Here is a 22,398-nt window from a genome sequence, read left to right on the forward strand (position 1 = left end):
GTCCCTACATCCTGAGCTGCCCTCTCCTGATGTGGTATTAAGAATCAGGAGGGAAGGTTTGGCGATTTCATCCCTCACCTTTTTTTCCAGAGGAGTCGGTGGGGCTCTTAATCCTTCACACGTGTGTCCTGGACTTTAGTTCTTACTGACGACTGGTGAATGTGCGATGCCTAGTTCTTTGTTTTTGCTCCAGCACCAGCCATGCCTCACAGCTTATGACCGATCCTCCTCCCATCTTGGGAAGGTGGAAGCCCTCCTAGGGCTGCTAACTGACATGTTTCCCCCCTCAAAGGGCCTCCTGCAAACTACTCTGGACTGTATGGAGTTAAAGAAACTTCTTCCTGAAACAAAGGGCCCTGGAGGAGGGAATCTGCTTCCCCCACCTGTCGCCACAGAGCAGCTGGCAAACCCAAGAGCCTCTGACTCAGGAGCTCAAGGAACAAGATGAGCACTTGATCCTGAAGGCTGAAGGGAGAGCACCACACATTCTACCCAGGGCTTGCCTGCCTCCTGCCCACGCGCTCCCACCCTTCTCCCACAGACTCTGGGTCTCGGGAGAACCTTAAGAGCCAAAGGCTGGGCTCAATGAAAGACCACCAGCCTGATTTTGTTCTGTCACCTGCCAGGGGATGATGGGGAAATGCCCTTCTTACATAAGAAATGGAAGATGGGGCCCAGGAATCCCTGCTACTGCCCAATTCCCCCCTGGTGTGCAAACTGCTATCCCAGCTCTTAACTTATAGGAGCTGGCCCTTCTCTTCCAAACACTCCCCTTCCTGCAGTGTGTGGTTGGCCCCAGGGTGGGGAGGCTCTCCTCACCCCTGCAGTGCTCACAGGTCTTGATCCACATCTTTAAATTCAGGAGCCCAGCGGGTACGGGAGGTAGAGAATGGAGGTGACTTTTTAATCCCTGCCACCCCTCATCATTTTTTTTTCTTCTCTGAAGCACCTGTCTCCGAGCTCAGGTCCCCCAGGAGGCAGGTGGGTGGGCAGCCAAGCGCGGGGTAAACTAGGGTGGGAGGGAGGAGAGCCCCGATGTGGGGACCACCAATTAGGGCTTTCCTTCCTCCCTCACTTTCCTTTCTGCCTGGTCACTGGGAGGCAGGCCCGTGGCACAAGAAGGGGCAGGGGGTGGCCGGGGGAGATGGAAACAGCTCCGGGGGCTGCAGATGGGGCTTCTCCTGGGAGCAGAGCAGGGGGAGTGTGGCCCTGGGCCTGAGTGAGGAGGAAGGGGAAGGCGCTGCCCCAGCAGGGACCTGGACACACAGGCGCGGGGAGGTGAGGGCTTCCATACGAATACAGCCGAGCAGAAGGGACAGACAGAGAAGTGGGAAGAAGCGAGAAAGAGCGGAGAGGAGACCAGACGCGCCGAGAGACAAGGAACCTACAGTGGCCCTGACTCCAGACTCGGGCATCGCCTGGGAGCTCCAGGCAGTGAAGACGTGCTTGTCACACATCGGGGGGCTTGCAGCAGGCCTGTGGCTGGGGACACAGGCTGGTGGGTCCCCCAGGTGGAGGGCTGGGGGCGAGGCTGCTCCCCGGGGCCAGGCAGGGGGAGGAGGAGCAGCGGCCAACATGCCGCAGGGTCACCCGAAGGAGAGGGGCAGCGGGGTGAGGCCCAGGCTCCCTTGTGCCCGCAGGCCTCCTGCGGGGAGAGGGGGGTTGTGCAGGGGTGCTCCACGCAGGATGCTCAGCACCAGCAGGTTTTGGAAGAGTTTGCCGGGCCCTCGGGTTTGCCTTCCTCCTCCTCCAGCTCCGCCAAGGCCAACTCGTGGTTAGCACGCGTCCGCACACCTTCCAGCTCCTTCCTGTGCGCCTGCAGCACCAGCTCCGTCAGGCGCGTGAAGGACTGGGAAGGCAAGGAGCGTCGTTAGCCGGGCGTCTCCCCCTCTTCCCCGGCGCCCCTGTGGCTGCTGCCCGCCCCGCCCCCTGCCCAAGCGGGGCTCATCTGCTCTTGGCCCCTCAGCTGCCTCGCCACTCCACTGGACTCGGCCCAGGAGTGCTCACCTCTTTAATGTTGAGGTTGGTGCAGGCACTTGTTTCGTAGAAGTCCATGCCATACTCTCTAGCCAGCTGCAAGAGAAGAACATTCCTGAAAGGGAGTCAGCAAGGGAAGGGAGACGCCCCGCAGCACCTGGCACATCCTTCTGCCACCACGCCCAGGGCCCTGCTGTGTCATGACCAGTTCTCACGAGATAAGTAGATCACTTATGAGATTAGGAGCTCTGAAGACCAGGCTAGCAGAGATTGGGAGAAGGTGCTCCACCCATGCACCCCCACCCCCACCCAGCTACATACACGTACACATATGCACATGTACACACCCAACATGCATACATCATGTATCAGAAGACAGAGAGGCCCAAAATGTTGTGGCGAGTTAATGAAACACATGGGCTTGGTGGTCAAACAGACCCAGACTTGAATACCAGTGCTGTCACTTAAGAGCTGGAAGACAACTTACTGATGCCCTTTAACCTCCCAGCTTTGTCATCAGCTCAAAGGAGATGAGTGTGTCTATTAACCAAGGTTGTGGAAGGATTAAACGCATCTGTCTCTAACCACTTGCTCAGCACAGGGCCACACATACAGCACTCAACAAATACAAATATTCTAGTAGGAGCTAGCTTCTACTTTCACACTTTTCAATGACCATGTCTTTTTTATTAATATACTAAAAAACAATTTTATTTCCAGGGTTAATGGATGCTATTGACTGAAGAGGAACAGAAAAGCTCCTGAGACCCCTCAGAGTAAGTGGGTGACTCTGGCCTCAGTGGCATCCATCGTTCCTCCTGTCCTCTGGGAGCAGGGTCTCCCTGTTTACTCGGACATTCCCTCAGCATCATCCTCCTGCCCTCTCTGCCGCCATGGCTTCTCTGACTATGGGCCCTTCATTCCCGCACTTTCCTTCCAACCTCTGTCCAAGTGTCAGGAGGACAGGGAGTGGGTGTCGTGGTGGGGGCTGGAGGGTGGGATGAGATGACTGTGGGACAAAGCTGCTCCTGGAGCCGCTATAGAGGCAGCAACCTGAAGTCCTTCCTCCTCGTTAACCAGGATGGGCTCTCAGGCAGAGGTAATCCTGCTCTGGGGGCCTTGCAGCTGAGACAGGCCTTTGTTTCAGGATAGACCCAAGTCACTGTCCTCAAAGACGGCAACTCACCAAATGCCTTAGGTCGCTGTGGGAGGTGGGAGGGAGGGGTCCCCAACAGTGATAGAACCCTGGGCCCTGCTTCTTAGGACTGGCCCTGGAAGTCCATGGAAAACCCAGGGGTGGATTCAGCCAGCTCACTCCCACTTACCTGCTGCCCTTGTTCTCTTCCCACCTGCCGTTTCTGCTCTTCATCGGCCTTGTTCCCTATAAGTATCTTCTGGACACCTTCTGGTGCGTACTAGGGTCAGAGGAAGGCAGAACTGCCAGTGAGTGCGGCCTTCCTCATCCCACCCCATTTCCCCACCATACAGCCTCCACGGGCGTGCACACCAGCACCAAAGTTCAGAGCCCCAGGGACAGAGTGGGCCAACGGAGTGCAGGCACCAGGCTCCCCCAAGTACCATAGCTGACCCCAGGGGTCCCTGAGAGATGTCATGGGGACCGTCGAGGATAGAAGACACTGGTGCTCCCTTGGGTTGGACAGCTGGAAAGGACCCTGGACTAAAGTCCAACCTCTCACTCTACAGATGAGGAACCAAGGACTCAAGAGTTCCAGGGGCATGCCCAAGGCTCCACAGCTGTGGTGGCAGAGCCAGGACTGGAACCCCAATCTCCCAATTCCACCTGGTCCTGAGATTTCGGGTAGGAAGCTGTGCACAGCGGAGGCTCTGTCCTAACTCGTTTCTGGGGAAGACACAGCCCTGGAGGCCTGGCAGGGTACAGAGCATGAGGGCATGGCTGCTGGGGACTCATCCCCGTGTCTTACCCATGGGGGCTGTAGCCAGGGCTGCAGAGGAAGCGGAGAGTTCCTGGTAGTGTCTGCTCGCCAACTCTGACCACCTTAGCCCTTCCCATGTGGGCGTCGCCATGCCCTCCCTACCCCCACCGCCCCCCCCTCCCAGTGAGGCTGCGTGTCCTACCTCGTCCACATCACTGACCCACTTCATGATGTGCTGGTAAGAGCGCTCGCTGCTAATGTCGTAGACTAAAAATATTCCCTGAGAGAGAGGAGGGTGAGATGAGGGAGGCAGACGCACATGGAAACAGTGCACAGTCAAGGGGCCAGAAGCGGGGAGTGGGGCACCTTACATGCTGGGTCCCCGTCTCTCCCTTCCCTGCTTAGCATAATGAAGACCCATAAGCACCCAGGAAAATCTCCTCTCAGCCCCCCAAAGCCACTGCTTCCTAGATTACAGAGCTCCCTCAGGCAGGAAGGCACATGGGTCTTTGGCCAGGGGAGGAGGGTGGAAGTTGAGGGTGAGGACCTGCCTGTAGTTGAGTGCCCACAGAGGAACTGATGAATGAATAAATGATCAATAAGTGACTGAAAGACTGCCCTGAGCACCCCCTGCCCCACTCCCCAGGAGGCAATCCGAGGACCCACTTGGGGATCAGTGGCACAAACATCTCAAATGCCCAGAGCCAAGCGTGAGGGTGGCAGCATCCCACCTCTAAACTCTAGGAGTGTCTCACCTGGGCCCGTCGATAGTACTGCTTTGTGATGGTCTGGTATCTCTCCTGCCCCGCCGTGTCCCTGCAGTAGAAAGGCAGCCCGTCAGAAAGGCAGGGACTGTGGAAGCTGGTGGGGAGGGGAGGAACAGGAGCTGGGAGACCCTGTGCCTTTGCAGGAGAAACTGGAGAGCTGCAGGCTGAAAAGTCAGTGGAGCTTTGGTGCCCAGGTAGATCCAAAGGTATCTGACTCTACAGGAGAGAGGACTGGTCATAGCTGCTGACGGGGCTCATGGGGCCTTGTCAACTATACCTGCTCCAGGAGCCACAATCATACCTGGGCCGTAGAGAACTGTCTCTAGGATCTGGCCACTGTGGCCAGACTGGTGGGACGGCGCCACCTCCAGTCCCTCGGGACCTCTGAAGGCAACGCCCATACCGCTCTGAAACTGGAAGGCTGCTCCCAGCGCTGGAAAGGCAGTGCTTCCAAGAGCAGCAGGCTAGAGTCACAGCGGCCCCCTGTGGCTACTTGTGGAACTGCACTGTGCTGTGGTGAGGCGCTCTCAGGCAAGGATGGGGCATAGCCCTCCCTCTTTCTAATCCTACTGCAGTGCAGTGCAGTGGGGGGCTTGGCCCCAGCACAGAAGCTTTATTCGAAGACAAACCACAGTGCTTAGTTTGCCAATTCCTTCTAATTCTTGCTTCTTGGTGACTTGTGGTCAGTCCCATAAAGTTTCTCAAGAAAGAAAGGCGATGGACTTCCCTGGTGGTCCAGTGGTTAAGACGCTGTGCTTTCACTGCCAAGCGCCTGAGTTCAATCCCTGGTCAGGGACCTAAGATGAGAGATTAAGGCTCATGGGAGCAGGAGAGGGGCTCTGAGACTCCTGCATCTTCCCATCAAAGAGGTGGCCAGTTTCTCCAGATGAAGCCCTGGGGTTGTGCACACGGCAGCGGCAGCTCCGGTACAGCCCCGGGGCCTCTCCTCCCGCCCAACTCACCAAATCTGTATCCGTACTTTGATGCCATCTACCTCTATGGTCTTCATCTTAAAGTCGACACCTGGGGAAAGGAAGCAAGCAAGGAAGTTAGCCAGGGTGCCTGCTGAGACCTGAGGTGTGGCCCAGGGCCCTCATACCTGGAGGTTCTCCTTTTGGTTTAATTCGGCAGAAAGAGGGCAAGAGGGAAAGGCCTTCTTGAACCAAAAACAGACCCCGGGGAGTGTCCAGGGCCTTGAATGGGGCTTCCCTTCCTACCTGAGCTTTGAGTTGCCAGGACTAAAGGGGCTGAGACTCACAGCAAGTCGGGATCCACTCCATCGCTATCTTACGTCGCTCCAAAGCATGTCTAACTCTACTCCCATGAGAACTCTTCCTGTCTATGCTTCTGCACAGAACCACCTGTATTCCTGGAACTCTGTTCCCTAGGAACAGTAGTCTACCTCATGCGCCTGGGTTGTTTCTCTCTCTGCCTTACTAGCAACCAGGAGGGGTTACAGCGCCATCAGGAATGTGGAAAAGGCAGAGATTGTGGCAAAAGAGGACTTTCGCCCCATGGTGTGTATGAAGCCGCCGGCACCTAGCAAAGGCCCGCCAAGGAGATGGCCCAAGGCATGTGTTGTTGACTAGGCCTGGCCACCACAAGAGGCACTGTGGTTTACCAGAAGGAGCATGGGCTTGAATGTCAGCGCAGCACTTGAATCCTGACTCTGACCACATAATTCATAGCCAGGACCCTGGGCATCTTGCTTCTCTGAGCCTCCATTTCCTCGTCAGTAAAATGGGGACATTACCAGTCATTTCAGAGGGTCACTGAGAAGACCAAATGACATCCTGTGCCTGGCACCTGGTGGCCATTCCCTCGGTCACAGCTGTCACCGTGCCGAGTTCAGCCCTGGTGCACACAGGTGCTCCTGGGTGACCGCCAGTGACCGTGTGAAGAGGCAGTGGCACAGCACGTCATTGGGGAGGGAGGGACAGACAGACAGACAGGGTTCTCATCTGCCCAGGGGCTTGAGGAGCTATGCTGCCGCGAGACACAGGAAACATAAGGGGTCTAGCAAACCAGCCCAGGGAGGAAATATATCCGGGGATTTTTGCAACCGAAGTCAGCGCCACCAGCAGCACGCAGGCATCAGTCTGGTGACAGCAGAGATGAGGCGCCTCTGCCCAGCCCTGCTCGTGCCAGGTAAGGTGGCTAAGCTGCAGTCTTCGTGCACTCCCTGGAGACAAGTCGAGAAGGGGCACCACTAACCGGCGTTCGGGGGGCGGGGGAACAGGGTGAAGGCAGACTTCTGGGCCACAGTCCCTGGGCTTTACAGCACAGCCCCCAAAGTACTGAAATCCCCAGCGCCACTCCAGCTCGGTATGAATACTCCCCCGCTTATCCATCCTGCCCCCAGCTTTCTACAAACACAGACAGACAGATTAAATTCAGCATCAAGACCAAGCATCATTTAATTAAAAAGGAGGAAAAGACAGACTGGACAACCTGAACTAAATCAAGTTGGTCGGACATGAATCATTTTTCACCTGTCCAAGCTGATTCATATCTTTTGAGCTGTACTTTTCCGAATGTGCGACATCCGGCAGCCATTCTTCGGAGGGTGCCCAGAAAGTAGAAAAGCAGAGGGAGAAGGAAGGAAAGGGTGCCCCTGGCCTTGGTGGGGGGGATTGTGCAGAAGTGTGCTCGCCCACTCCCTAAACAAACAGTTGTCAAGACTTTGCTTCTCCGCAACACCTGGCATGGAAAGGAATCAAGAAACCTTTGCTCTTTCCTGGTACAGTGCCGTCTTCCTAGGAGAATAGGTGATGCTGTTTACTTTATAAAAAAACCTGGCTCATCCTTATACCAGCTCAGTCCAAGGACAGTGCCTTTCGCAAGTGGTCACACAGGTGGGGCTGCTGAGAGAGGGGGGTCTATTTCCTTCATTCTACAAACTTCCATGGGAACTTTATGCCCTGGGCAGTGCTAGGTGCATACAGAGTGGCCAAGAAGACAGATGGCCCCTGCCCGTGCAGAGTTTATTGGAAAGGAAACAAAGGCCCCGGGAGGTGAGATAAGGAGTCCAAGGCCGGCCCCGCAAGTAGCCGAGGCCTGATTGAGGGCAGGGCCCTTGCACTGTCTCTCGGGGAGACGAGAGGCGAGCTCTGTGTTACCCAGGCGGAGGGGTCTTACCTACGCTTTTCTGTTTCTCTCTGGAAAAACGGAAAAGCACTCAGCCAGGGGAGGTGCCCCCAGAGCTGGGGAGCTTCCCCCTGAGACTGAAGGCAGGTCTGAGGAGAAGCAGGGCTGACGAGACAGGGAGCCGCGCTGGGAGTGAGCGCTGGGCTTGGCCTCCTTCTCCCCTCTTCCCTCGCTTCTCAGCTGCGTGGCCAGGGAGCAAGTCTGCGGAATTCTGGGGGCTCACAGCACCCCCCACGCCCCACCATTTTGCAACCAAGGCCCTCCTGACCAGCCGTCAAACCTGTAACACCTCTGAGAAGTTTAAAAAAAAAAAAATCAGCTCTTCCCCTGGAGGGATGAAACAGTCTGAGCCTTCTGAGGGGTTTCTTCTCCCACCCACTCACCTCCTTCTTAAATGGAAAAAGGAACAGCCCAGAGATCTTCCAGTGGGACCTGCTCCTCTATGCTGTTCCCCACCGCCTGTACCTTCCACCACGTCCACCTCCAGTCAGCCCTGGTGCCCTATGCCCGTCCGCGGCCCCTTCCTTGGCCCCGTGTGGCTGCTGGCTTTTTCCACCGCTGAGCACTGCCGGACAGAGTCAAAACGCGGGCCTTGTTCAGTCACCCAGGAAACCGTGCCTTCCCACCTCAGCCAGCCCTCGCTGCTGCTCAGAAGCTGTTTATTCGAGGTGGTTCACCCACCACATTCCTCACAGCCACTGTCCTTCATTCTGAAGGGCTCAGCCCCGGTCCACCCCTTCTCCCCTCCCCTATCGCTGAAAGCGTCCAGGAGAACACCTTGTCCACTGTCTTATGGGCAAAGTGACCGCTGCCTGATGAAGCTTTCCTCTGAGGCCCACATCATCTCCTCAGGCCGTCCTGCTGTCTCCACCTTCCCTGGGTGGGGGGTGTCCTCTATCCTCCGAGTCTCACCTCTCAGCTGTCCTCAGCCCCTCTGGGTGCACACCCCAACAGTTTCACCTGTGTCGCATCTTCAGCCTCTCCTGGGAGAAGACAGATCCTTCATCCGCCTCCACCCCTAGAGTGTTCTCACTCTGGCTCCTCTAAGGCTTCTCAAGCTTTAAAGTTTATGCAAATCACGTGGGGACCCTGTTGAAATGCAGATTCTGATTCAGTCGGTGTGAGATGTGACTGAAATGCTGCACAAGCCTCAGGGTGAGTAAGAAAGATATTACTGGCCCACGGATCACACTTTTGACAGCAGGCTTCTCAGGATGGTGGTTCTCAAAGTGTGGTCCCCGGACCTGCAGCATCAGAACCAGCATCAGCCAGGGCTTGTTAGAAATGCCAATTCCTCAGATCTCCAGCATCCAAAGCTCTGGGCAGGGGTGGATAGGAATCTGTGGTTTAACAAGCTCTCCAGGTGATTCTAGTACATGCTGAGTGAAGACTGAGCATTCCATCTGAAGTAAGCTTTGCATGGGAAGCATTTCCTTTGCCGCAAGGGAGGCAGCATAGGAATTCTCTGATTCTCAAGATGTGCTTTGCAGATACCCAGCTTTAGAATCATCTGAAGTGATTTTTTTTTTTTAAAAAAACAAAATGACACTAGTGGGTAGCATAACATGTTACGGAAAAATCTGAGTGAACTTTGTGGCCAACCCAATACTTTGACTTTCCTAGACCTAATGAATCAGAATGTGAGAGCAAGGGCCTGAAACTTGTATTTTTAACAGGACTATGAGTGATTTTATTTTTTAAATTATTTATGTAGTGGCCGTGTCGGGTCTCAGTTACTGCATGTGGGATCTTTCATTGTGTCATGCAGGCTTCTCTCTAGTTGAGGCACACCAACTTAGTTGTTCTGTGGCATGTGGGTCTTGGTTCCCTGACCAAGGATCAAACCCGTGTCCCCTGCATTGGAAGGCAGATTCTTAAACATGGACCACCAGGGAAGTCCCTGGGTGATTTTTAGATAGAGGAAAGTCTGAGGGTTCTAATTTAGTGGAAAAGCTATGCTCGGCACTAGAGTCAGAAAGACCTGGGTCTGAATCCTGTTTCTGGCACTTGCTGTGTGGCTTTGAGGAACTTCCAACTTCTCTGAGCCTCAGTTTGTTTGTCTGCAGAAAGCAGAGACGTCACTTTACCAACACAGGTCCATCTAGTCAAAGTTGTGGTTTTTTCCAGTAGTCATGTATGGATGTGAGAGTTGGACTATAAAGAAGGCTGCACGCTGAAGAATTTATGCTTTTGAACTGTGGTGCTGGAGAAGACTCTTGAGAGTCCCTTGGACTGCAAGGAGATCCAACCAGTCAATCTGAAAGAAAACCAACCCTGAATATTCACTGGAAGGACTGATGCTAAAGCTGAAACTCCAATACTTTGGTCACCTGATGCAAAGAGCTGACTCATTGGAAAGATTAAAGGCAGGAGGAGAAGGGGACAACAGAGGATGAGATGGTTGGATGGCATCACCGACTTAATGGACCTGTGTTTGAGCAAGATCCAGTAGATACAGAAGGACAGGGAAGCCTGACATGCTGCAGTCCATGGGCTTGCAAAGAGTCGGATACAACTGAGCGACTGAACAACAACAAGAATGAGACTATCACTGGCCTCCTAAGGGTTGGTGTAGGATATAAATTAGATAATATATGTGCACCTCCTAGTAGATAGAAGATAGTTCCCTTTGCTAAATAAAGGTTCCTGGGGAGGGGCCAGAAAAACAAACCCAGAACACCTTGTCAGGAGAGACAGCACAGCCCAGTCTCTTGCTACGCCTCTACCTTTGCTTGTCTGGCAGCATCAGTATCACTGGGGAGCCTGTTAGAAGCCTGGCCAGTCTTCTGGGCCCCCCAGACCTACTACTCCTAAGGCACACTAATGCTTGAGAACCACTCTCTAGCCCATCTCCAGGCAGAACCACACGCACGGCTCATGATACTGCTAAGCATTACAGCACAGCCCCTGGTTGGAGGACCCAGAGCCCTTGGTTCTCATGCCAGCCCTACAGAGGAGGCAGGGCGGGGATTGCCACCGCGGGGTGCAGAGAAGCCAAGTAACTTGCTCCCATTCCCACATCCTATGGCCGAGCCAGAGCTGCAAACCAGCCGCTTAAGACCTGCCCAGGCCACCTCCCTTGACCAGCGGCTTCCCAACCTTCCGAGCTGTGAAATCTCACTGCCTTTCTGTCTCAGCCCCACCTTCTCCACACCTGTTCTGTATTACGAGTCGTCTAGCAGTGAGGCAGTGGGCACACGTGGAGCAAGCCCACCGTAACCTATTTTCAAGGAACCCCTTGCTCCTCGAGAGTTCGTGATTCCATTAAGCCCAGAGGCACCGCCCTGGACAGGGCCACTCAGAGTTTCCTCAAGCGGGCCAACATTCCTTCCCGGGCACAGGGGACACTTGGGTGTGAAGGAACCAGCAGTTCCCTCCACACAGAGCAGGCAGAGGTTCTTGGAGACCGTGGAGTCTGGGGAGAAGAAAGTCAAGAAGATGAGGTTGTCTCCCACCCAAGGGTCCAAAGCATGACAAGCAGCTGATTGTCTCCTGCCGGGACTTCAGATCCATCAGTCGTGGTGTCTGCCACACCCAGTATCCCGTTCTGGGTGGAACTGCACAGCCCGAAGTCTCCACTCGGGGAAGCAGGGCTGGCTGCAGCATGTTCTTTGTGGAGAAGCAGCTCCTGCCTGGACCAATGTGGACGTCTGACTCCAAAGAGGGCCATCAACGGGCTTGCCGGTGACCCACAGCATGACCTGGCTGACAGGGGCAGGGGAGCTAGCTTAGTCGGCCAGCGTGGCGCCTTCCGGGTGGTGCAGAGGGGACCGGCCAGCTGGCACCGAGAGGAGCAGGAGGCAGACAGATGTGCGGCGTGGGTCCCAGCACGGCCACCCATCCATGCCGGGCTCCGGGTCTCGCCGGTGGGTGTGCTCAGAGCACAGCCCCCTCTCCTTAGAGCACATCTCAGGATGCCAGAAGAGCCTCAGCCTGTGCTTGCCGATGGCTCCTCTAGGCTGGCGGTCTTCTCAGCTGCAAGCCCGGGAACGGACGATGTACCCCGCTCCTCACCATCTCCCCCTTCTGGTCTTCCAGCCCCCACTAGATGCACAGTACCTATGAGGCAGGGGAGAAATTTTGTATTGGACAAAATTCTGTGTCTGTTTTCAAAATCTCCACCTCCACCTCAGCTCGGTGCCAGGCCGAGAGTAGCAATTCCATTGGCAGCATCCCCCTGCCCCAGAGAGTGGACGGAGGGATGGGTGCCCATGGCTCAAGAGCAGGGGCGTGTGTCCTGCTGTCTGAACACCTCGCAGTCAGCGACAAGAAAACGCCTCAGTGAAGCGACAGTGCCAGGTCCTGACGCACCTGTGATGGTGCCCTCACCACCCTGGTGGCCTCTGGCCCCTCCCGGGTCCCTGGGTGTGGGCTCACTCCTTCAGCAGCAACCTGTAGAGCCTGCCAAGCCCCACCTGAGCCCTGGAGCACAGTCGCAGCGCTGCCGTCAGAGGACTGGGGGCCCTGCTCTGGGTACTGGGGCTCGGAACAGGTGGACCAGGGGGGGGCATGGCGCTGGCACTGCCCCTGCTCCTAAGACAAGCTTAGGGGCTTACTGCCAGCCCAGTCTAGCAGCAGAGGGCCTGTGAAAACCAGGGAAAGGAGGGGACAGGGTACATCCAGGAGACCAGCACTCCTCGTCCCTGTCTGCCTCCAGAGAAAGCCCTGGAAAGCACAGGAGTGTGCAGCTCAAGAAACAGACTGGCGAGGCCATTAAGAACACAACCGTGGGGCCAGAGTTTGGTTCCAATCCTGCCGTTACCACTAATTATTACCTCTGTGGTCTTGGGAAAGCTACTCAACTTCTCTCTGCCTCAGTTTCCCCACCTGTAAAATGGGAATGACATTCCCTGTTGTCAGAGGATTTCTGTGAGGATTATGAGATAAGCTATGAAACCCACAACAGAGCCTGGCACATCGAGTTTTATTAAATGTTAGTTGAGAAAGCTATCAGTGTCCTATGCAGGGGATGAGATTAGGGTCCCAGATTGGGGAATAGAAAGAGCCCTAGAAAGTTGGAAGGGGCTCGTGTTGGGGTAAGGAAGGACAGAGGTGCAAAAAGGGGAGTCAGCCACACTAAGCCACAGCATTTCAACAAAAAGTGAAAATGCTGCCCACCGTGGGAGCCAGATGGCCCCCAGAGTCTGGCTACAACCTGAAGTCCAGCAAAGTTAGATGTGCCTGTCGGCAGGCCAGCACCTCATGGGTTAATGTCAGTTGCCAGCTTGCCTGCCCGCCCGGTGCCACGGGCATCAGGTGGAAACAGGGTTTTTCTGTGCCAAATGCTATCATCGTGATCAACCGCAGCCCAGAGGCCCAGCAGCCTGGGGACCTGAGCCTTCTCCTCAGCAATGCGACGCCACCACAGGAATCACTTAATACACCTGAAACCCAAGGCAGACACCCAATCCCTGGAGCCGTGGCGGCTCCAGTTACAAAGCTCAAGTCCCAGGAAGGCCCCCAGCCCGAGCATGTGCTGGGCACATGGTGCTCCCGGGGTCGGGGCAGGAGGTCACCCTGAGAAACTCCAACGCCGTCTGGAGGGAAGGGCAGACCCTGCGGGGCTGTGGCTTTCTGACGCTGCCACCCAAACAAGGCACCAGAGTGACGCCCTTCCCTCAGCAAGAGAGCAAAGTGTAACACCACGTCTCTGCCAGCTGAGGGACAAATGAGGGGAAGAACAAGGAAAGGCGGAAGACGAGGGACAGCTGAGACAAAGCTTGAGAGAAGGTTCCAGACAGAGGCTCAGGCCACACAACGGGCCTCACACCAGTTGGGTTCAGGGCAGGGGAGAGCGTTCTCTGCCCCAAACCTGCCACTCGCTGCATCCCCCTTCCTCTCTCCCTTCTGTCTGGGGACTTCCAGCCTCCCTGTCTGTGGGGCTGCACACCACTGACTTCCCCTTATCCAGATCTGGAATGCCTGTCCCTCATGCTGGGGAAAAGGTGTCTCCAGGCTCTCTGAGAAAGGGCATCAGGCCACATTTGAACCATCGCACTCCGGGAGGGATGGGAAGCAGGGCCTCTGGCAGAGTCCTGATCCTCTAACTCCCAAGGCTATGATTCAACCTGAGATCAAAGGCCCTAGTTCACCGTCCACCCACAAGACAGACTGGTGATGTCATAACAACATTCTTTCTCTCTTTTCTAAGACACAATCAGATGCAGTGCACGTGATGATATGGGCAACAACTCTGGAGGCTACTATTTTCACATCAGATCTTGAGATTCTCTGGAGACGCAGGAACCCAAGGGCTGTTACCACACAGAAGGGTTTCCCAGTCAAACATGAACTCCCATGATGCTGGGAGGAATGCGTGCCCCAGAGCCTGAGCCCTGGGAGCTCCTACTCCAGAATCCCGGAGGGTCACTTCAGCAGCCTGGCTAAGCTGCTGGGCATCGTCCGACACCCGCAGTGACCCTGAGCAACAGGCAATACTGACCTTAGTCTAAGACACTGACCTCTCAAGTGTGCATTCACCAGAGAGGACCCCACTCACACAGGGACCACGGGAGCTGCCTTCGTGCTCCCTGCAATGTCTGAGCCTCTCCTGTGGCACGTATCTGAGCAGAGAACTTACTGGAAACTTTTCAACACTTACAGAACTCTCCCCATCTTCTCACAATCCCAAACACATGAGTACAGAGTGAGTTTCTCATTGTCTGTGAGTCCCCACAAAAACCAATACCACTTGCAGCTTCCCTCTAGGGAAGTCCTCTAGGAAATGTATGCATTCATTCATTCATTCATAGCAAACTGTTATTGTTAGTTCATCTACCAGGAAGTAAAAAGCCAGGGCACACAGCCTTGAATAACACAGAAATATCCTTGTCTTCAGTGGGCTTCTATTGCAGTGGGGAAGACAGATAACAAATAGGGAAACCAGTCATTCCAGAGTGAGACGTGTTGAGGCAAAAACAGAATTGTGGAGTAGAGGGTGAGGACACCCAGGTGCGGCCGGCTTTAGGCTGGCTGGTCAGAGAAGACCTTTGAAAGGAGATGACACCTGAGCTGAGGATGGAATGACAAGAAGGCACCAGCCGGGAGAAGGTCTGAAGGATCAGGGCCCCAGGCAGGGAAGGCGGCAAATATCCCTCAGGCTGGAATACATTTCAGTCAAACTCACAGTTCCTCAGAAGAGGAAAAATACAGGGGCCACATCATTCTGTTCTGTGTTATAAAGAGGGAAAGCTCAGCAAGGGGGCTCCTGGGGACCCACCCTCATCACGCACATGTGCGCACACATCTTCGTGTACACAGGAACTCATCTGGAGGCTCTAACTGAAGGACACACTGAGAACCCCTCAAATGCTGGCAAGGCCCACTTGGAGACTCCTCGCGCCCACTTTATGACGAGATTTCTACCCGAACGGCTCATGGGTGTACAGGGCCCCATTCCTGTGCAGAGTGGGTGTGCAGGGAACATCGGTCCCCTTGCTCTCCCCACTGTTGTGTGCACAGACCCCCATAGGGCCTCCAGGCAATGTCCCGTGTGCTCCAGCCAACCCCATCCTGCCCCACTCTCACATGACCTGGGCCTTGCTCTGGCAGCTGACTGCCGAGTGGTCGGTGGGTACTGCTGAGGCAGCCAAGGTCTGCCAGGCTTTGGACCACCCACTCCTCCACCCTCTGCCAAGCCTCTTCCCGGTTGGGCCTGTCAATGTGACCCAGAAGCAGAAGGCAAAGCAGGGAGGAAACAAGGGCCTGGAGCCTCAGGAGCAAACATCTCAGAGGGGACTGGGCCTCTAGACATGTCTGCCCACTCACAGAGGCCGCAAAGCAGGCTCCCAGCCAGGATCTAGTTGACAAAGCCATGACCAGCCGCTACCCGCTGGGCCAGCCGGACAGAAAAGCAGCAGCCCCAAGTCGTGAGGTGTTCTCCACACAAGTTTCCTCCACCCCTCATCCTTTTGGGAACCCTGCTCAGTTCAGAGGCCTCACTCAAATGTCACTTCTTCTGTGAAGCCTTCACCAACCAACGCAGGAGGAATATATCACTCCTTTGTAATTCCAAAGCATTCTCATATTGCTTTTGCACAATATCCTGGTTGTCTGTCTGGCTGTCTGACTCCTCAACAGCACTGTGAGCTCCCAGAGGGCAGCACAGCCTCTTTTTCACTCTATATTCTCATGGCCTGGCAGAAGGCAGACCCTCAGTATACATGTGTGTGTGTGTGTTAGTTGCTCAGTCGTATCCAACTCTGCGACCCCATAGACTGTAGCCCTCCAGGCTCCTCTGTCCGTGGAGTTCTTCAGGCAGGGATACTGGAGTGGGTAGCCATTTCCTCCTCCAGGAGATCTTCCCGACCCAGGGATCAAACCCGGGTCTCCTGCATTGCAGGCAGATTCTTTACCATCTGAGCCACCAGGGATGTCCACTCAGTAATATATTATTCAACAAAATTGAATAAGTAAAAGAAAAAAATAAAAAAGAATACGTAGGTGAGTGAGGGAATAAATGAATGAATGAATGAAGTCACTACGTTCTAGGAGAAAAGATGAGTGGAGAGAAAATTTTAATCAGAGAAGAGGGATCAGGGAATGACCCATATTTTATAGCCAACTGTTGGCCCTCTCTGTGGGACAGGGGGCTCCAGTCACCGAGTTCTCCATAAATATGTTCTCAGAATAGCAACATGAGGGCAACACTCAGATCTCAATCTCAGAGGTGCCCCTAGCCAGACTCCTCAATCATGGCCCCTGACAGTCCCCCAGATTCATCTAACAGCAGAGACACAACTGGCCCTCCAGCCTGGAGCACTCAGAGCAGGTGAGGGAAGCACGTTGTCTCCCCTTTGGCTCACAGGAGAGAGGCTCTGCTTGGCACCTTTGGAGGGCCTTCTGGGGTGAGCAGGGGCACGTTCAGTGCAGTTTGGGGCAAGTGGAGGAGAGGAGATGGTTCATGTTGGGGTCACCTGCGTGTAAGACGTGAGTCATCACTTCTCTCGGGCCTCAGTTTTCCTAGTAATAAAATAGGGCCGATGATTCATTCTTTCCTCCTCAGAGGGAGGAATTAAGTGTCCAGGAAGCTCTGTGATCCGCTTGACAAAGCACATTGCCCAGGGCAAAACAGCCAAGGAGAGGTCAGAGGCCTGTGCAGAAAACTGGCAGTTTTACAGGGAAACAGGCACGAATATTAGATTACAGCAGAAGGCACTCTGAGAAGAGCTGGCAATCAGGGTGGAAGGGTAATGGCCAAATATCGATTTGGACGTTATAAAGCTCATCACCCAGCTGTCTGGGAAGCAGGCAGGAGGAGAGGGGGAGGAAGGTGGCACCGGGGCACTCGAAGCCGTGGGTGAATCTGCACAGCTGTGCGGGTGGCACAGGTGCATAGAGCAGCCGAAAAAAGGGTTTTCCAGCCGCGCTCGGGGATCACGTCCTTGGGGAAGGGGGTGTGTGCAGCAGGGCCAGGGAGCCCAGCAACACGTGGCTGACTGAGGTTGGAGCCTTAAGGCGGAGCTGCCCTGTCCACTAAGGTCACCTCTCGCCCCACTCCTCCACCTCTGCATGTCCTCACAAACTCACTCTTCATTCTCAGCCCCTGGCTCTGCCAGGGCAAGCGGGGAACTGGCACCAAAACTGTAATAAAACCCAGAGCCTACGCATGTGCTCCCCTGTGTTGTTCACTGGTGTCTCCCCAGCTCCTTGCCTGGCACCTGGCTTGGAGTGGTGGGTGCTCCGCAGATAGTACCTGAATGACCAAACGTGTGAGTGATGGACAGGAGGGCCTCAGAGCACGTATCGTTCATCTCCAACGTTCTTGTGAACTAGGAATGATCATAATAGCACAATGAGGACAGCTGCCATTTTTTCTGAGAGCTCTGCCAAGTGCTTTGTATCTGTTAGCCCCTGTAATCTTCACAACAAGCATTAAGGCAGAGTCTGTTACTATCTCCAATTTACAGATGTGGAAATTAACGACAGAGACCGTTAACTGTCTGTAAGGCCATGGCGAATCTCAGGCATGTGCTCTTTTTGTTCGACTCAGCTTCTCCCCTCCCCTTCTTCAGGGTCTGGGGGAGCTGGGGGGCACAGAGACCCTCCTGACCCTCCCAGAGTTCACACAGCATGTATACACAGCGCCTTACAGTCTGGGGGCCCAGAGACCCCAGGACCGCAGTGCCCAAGCATCGGCCCCCATGTTTGTTAGGCCACTCGACAGCAGGCTCAGGCCTCTCCCCGCTGGTCCTTCCCCAGCCCACTCTCCCCTCTTCAGTTAGCCACAAGCCCTTGCCCCAGGCAGAGAGAGAACAGAACTTCCTGAGAAAGATGATATGGCATCAGCAAAGCCCGCCGAGGAACCAGGCCCGAAGCCACAGCCATTCAACCAGTCAAACCGGAAAATCATAGGCCAAAGCCTCCTACAAGCCCAGTAGGTGGCCTTTAAGACAAAACAGTTTCAAGACCAGGTAACAGGTCTACTCAGGGAAGACCAAGGATTGGAGGGAGAATGCCAACTCATGGGCCATCCCTACAGTTTGCATGCGTGGCTGACATGTGGTCGCCATGAAGAAAGGAAGTCAAAGGTCCCTGCACAGAGATGTCCACTGGGACGGGACATTGTCTCCCTGCTGGGCAGGCAGTGCCAGCCACACGAGGCCTCTCGGAAGGGGCCAGGTCGATGGATGTGAACTACTCCCCAGTTCTGGAGGGAAGCAAGAACAGGTGACTGTGTGGGGCTCCAGAACAAGGTGTGGGTGCCAGAGGATGAGATGAGAGGGCCCGACGTGCCCAGATACTACCACTGGTCTCCCGGCCAACATCCTAATTACCACCTTCTTCCTGTCATCTCCCTACTCAGAAACCCTTGACACCATTACGAAGGGGCTCAGCCAGCTCCTCAGCCAGGCCCGCCGTGCCCCCTACCCTTCTTCGTTCACCAGTGTGACATTTATGGAGAGCGTGCCCGGCCCTGTACTAGGACGATGAAAACAACGAGGAATGAGGTTTGGTCTGACCCTCTAGGCACCTGAACTATCGTTTGGGAGACAGAGAGATAAACAGAGGAATGTTCTCACTCTTTCCCTCTCTTCTGTTCCAGCCAGACTGCCCAGAGCTCCGTGAACACCCACTGAATTCCCACCTCTGTCATCTCTGCTCCTGTCACTCCATCTGCTCCTTCCCTTGCAGGAAGAACCGAGAAGCAGCCCACACTGCAAGGCCTCGCTCCAGCCTCCCCTCCCCACTGAGCCTTCCTGCCACATCCCATCCACCCGGCCTCCTCTCCTTCTGCGACCTCCTCCATCGAGCGCTTCGGGGAGAATCAGCACTTATGCATGGGCCCCTCACCATTCACGGGCTGCCTCAGGCAAGCCTTCCAGGGTTATTGAGCTGCTGGTGATACCTTCATTACCAGTAACCATAAGGACTGTCATCCCTCCCCTACATTTGAAGAATGCTTCGCCACATGCTCTCAGATAGATTCTCTCCCTGTGGCCAAGGTTCTTTTTTGGCCTGTGTTGCTTCCCCAGCTGGATCACAGGCTTCTATGGGCAGGCAAAGGTGGACTGCAATCTGTCTCTAACACGCCTGGCACTGTACTTCGTGGTGAATGTTTAATGAATTGGTTTAACAGGTGAAGAAATGGTAGGGAACAGCGTGGCACTGACTGTCCGCCTCTGCATCGGCCCCCTTCCTGGTCAGCAGAGCTGCATGGGAAAGAAATGCCAGCTCAGGGCCACCTACCCACCTGCAGACTGGAAAGAGGAGGGGCGGTCAGTGCCTCTGCCTACCTGGGAGGTCTCCTCGTCACCCCCTGCAGGCTCTTCTCTGGAATGTCACATGCTCTTACAGTAAGTGACCTCAACAGTGAATCACAAATCGACATGGTCCAAGAATCTGAACTCCGTCTTGGCAGTAACTGGAGAATTGCCCCATTTTCCCTATTCACAGAAACAGCCCTGGGAAAGGTGCCGAGAACAATGTCCACGAGGGTAAGAGAATGTGTCTTAGACAAGGAGCAGCTTGGGAGAGGTGACGCCGGGCTTTACTCATCTGAGAATCTTCAGGTTGCAGTACTGAGCCTAGTTACAGGACAGATTTTTTCTTTTGGGGGGGGGGAGGGGGATAGATAAACTAATGAATAGGACTTGGTAGTACCCATCCTTGTGGCTCCTTGATTTTTCTCCTGGCTGCCCCTTCCATCTCCCTGGTGACCTTTCTGTATCACAGAAGGGAAAGCTTTTCTTGACCATCCAACTTTTCCCCTAGGTTCTTAGTTACAGCTGAAAAACATGACCAAGATAACGCAAAATCACAAAACCAACAGTAAGCTTTAAACAAGAAAGCATTCAAGAAACCCTCAGGTGCTGCAACCCATCCTCACATCCCAACTGGTTCCTCAGCCACGCCCAGGCATTTCCCCAACATCTCCTCTTCCCTGCACCTTCCCCAGAGGCCTGTAGCCCTCCCTTGGCCTCCAGACCCTTCCCATTCCTAAGATGTCTCTCATTCAAACAGCAGCCCAGCCCAAGCTCCTGGACATCCAAGGAACTAGGCTTACAGCTCCCCTGAGTAAGATGGGTGCACCTGTCCCCCGACCCTGAGTCCCTTGAAGATAATGAAGCAAAGAGAGAATGAGACCCTAGGAGCTCCACGATGATGACAACAGTAGTAATGACCAGCCTTTTCCAGATTCGGTGTCTGACTCTGTTCTAAGCGCTTTTACAAATGTCATCTCATCTAATCTTTACAACATCTGGAGAGGCAGGAATGCGTTATCCTTCCCATTCTACAGATGAGAAACTTACGTGATATTCAAGGTCGCCCTGCCCCAAAGTGAGGTTCCCAGGTCTGTCTGACAACAAAGACTGCCTCTAAACCATGGGGCTTTGTTCTTCCTGGCTCTACCTGCCTCCTCTTCTCTCTTGGCAAGGAGTGGGTGTGGGGAGGGAGGGTGGAAGTCTCAAGTGGAAGCGGAGTGTGGGGCCCTTCCTGACGGGAGAAGGACCTGGGCAGTGCTGAGGCCACTCCAGGGCGTCATCAGAGAACCTGCTAGATATGGGTGAAACGCTCTCAACTCAGGCCTCTCAGAGGAGGCGGCCACTCAGGACCCAAGAGGGAAAGGCGCCTCAGAGGGGAGGCCACCCACTCCCTCCCAGAATGAGTGATTCCATAACAGCCCTGTCCAGCATATGCCCCAAGGCCTCCTCCCCTCTAAGCACCGGCTCAGGCACTAGAGAGCAGAGATGTCTTCTGAACCCCGCCTGCCTTCTGAGCCCCTGGCCTGACGAGTAACCCTCCTGGTCCTCATCCCCCAGAGCCTCCTTCAAAAAGAACGCCTCCACTGACGTTTCTCTGGAGCTGGCTAGCCATGCCTCGTCCCCCTGCGCACGGGCTCTCAGCTTACCTACGCCCTCCTCCAGGTGTTTCCCACCTCGTGGCTTACTTTCGCAGCTGCGCCCTGTCAATTCAATCCCTTTGGCCCCTCCCTCCTCCTCTCTTCCCCGCTTTGGCTCCACACTGGGTCACCCCTGAACTGAGGGGTACCCAGTGCCTCGGCTCCCCTACTCTGAACCCCTCGCCCAGAGCACAAGCTGTCCTTCCCCTCCCCCTCTGCACCTGGGGGTGTGGGGTGTCATATCGGTGGCTATGATTCTCCACTGCCCCACCTTGGGGTACCCAGGCCTAGGCCACCCCATTCTCTCGGCTTCTGCAGGGAAGCGCCCCAGCCTGAGGCCCGAGCGCCTACCCTGGTCACCGACAGCAGTAGGCCGCCTGTTACCTCCAGGAACCCAGGCTTAAATCCCCAGCGGGCGGTCCCGCACCCCGGGGTTCACCCCGCGCCCTCGCCCCTGGCGCCCTCGCCTCTAGCCGGAGGGCGGACCCTTGCTCCCGGGACGGAGAAGGCGCACCGCCGCCCGGACAGGTGGAGGCGGCGGCGGCGGGGAGGGCGGCGCGCCCCCCGGCCAGCGCCCCTTACCGATGGTGGAGATGTGCGAGGAGTGGAACTCGTTGTCGGTGAAGCGGCAGAGCAGGCAGGTCTTGCCCACCCCAGAGTCCCCGATCAGGAGCAGCCGGAACAGCACATCGTACTGCTTCGCCATGGCTGGGCCGGAGAGGGCCGGGGGCTGCGGGCGGCGGGCTCAGCCCTGCTCCGCCGGGGCCATCGCGGCGCGCGCCCGCCCGGCCGAGAACGGCGCCGGCGGCGAGAAGGGAGCGGGGCTGGCCCCGCCGCCTGGCCGCCGCTGGCTCGGTGCTGGGAAGCGTGTGCGGCGGGAGCGCGGTGGGAGGAGAGAGCCGGCCCCCGCCCGCCCCTTCCCCTGCGCCGCCGCCGCCGCCCGGGGAAGAGGCGGGGAGCGCGCGCCGGGGAGGCGACCCCTCGGCGGGGGCGAGGGCGAGGCCGGTGCGCGCTCCCCGCCCCCGGGGTGCGCTGCCCTGGCCGGGGCCCGACCCCCTCCCGCCCGCTTTGGGCGGGGACCCGAGATCCAGGGGTGAGGGGGTTGGGGAACGTGTTTGTTTTCCTGTAGACCTTCCGAGTGGACTGGGAGGCTGGGATGCTGGGATGAGCTACCCAGCCCACCTCCACCAAACTCATCCCTTGTCCCCCAATCCCATCCCGAACCTGGCTCTGAAAGCTCCGCCCTAGCCGAGCGCCCGCCCTCCGCGGG

At 55.8% G+C, this 22,398-nt stretch overlaps 1 protein-coding gene across 4 annotated transcripts; it reads right to left on the bottom strand.

Annotated features, from left to right (window-relative positions):
• Nucleotides 1–580: 580 nt before the first annotated feature.
• RAB15 (RAB15, member RAS oncogene family) lies at nucleotides 581–22,039 on the bottom strand. Of its 4 annotated transcripts, none has more exons than XM_065940282.1 (7): nucleotides 21,711–22,015; nucleotides 5,602–5,662; nucleotides 4,628–4,688; nucleotides 4,075–4,152; nucleotides 3,303–3,392; nucleotides 2,008–2,073; nucleotides 581–1,849 (listed from the first exon to the last, which is right to left on the bottom strand). In XM_065940282.1, the coding sequence occupies exons 1-7, from the start codon at nucleotides 21,832–21,834 to the stop codon at nucleotides 1,691–1,693; spliced, it is 639 nt and encodes a 212-aa protein (XP_065796354.1). In that variant the 5' UTR covers nucleotides 21,835–22,015; the 3' UTR covers nucleotides 581–1,690. The 4 variants fall into 4 exon arrangements, with proteins under 4 accessions (XP_065796354.1, XP_065796358.1, XP_065796357.1 ...); XM_065940286.1 differs by lacking the exon at nucleotides 21,711–22,015 and adding an exon at nucleotides 8,252–8,469; XM_065940285.1 differs by lacking the exon at nucleotides 21,711–22,015 and adding an exon at nucleotides 8,170–8,469.
• Between the last annotated feature and the right edge of the window lie 359 nt (nucleotides 22,040–22,398).

This window comes from Muntiacus reevesi, chromosome 7, assembly GCF_963930625.1.
Source record: "Muntiacus reevesi chromosome 7, mMunRee1.1, whole genome shotgun sequence".
Classification (NCBI taxonomy): Eukaryota; Metazoa; Chordata; class Mammalia; order Artiodactyla; family Cervidae; genus Muntiacus; species Muntiacus reevesi.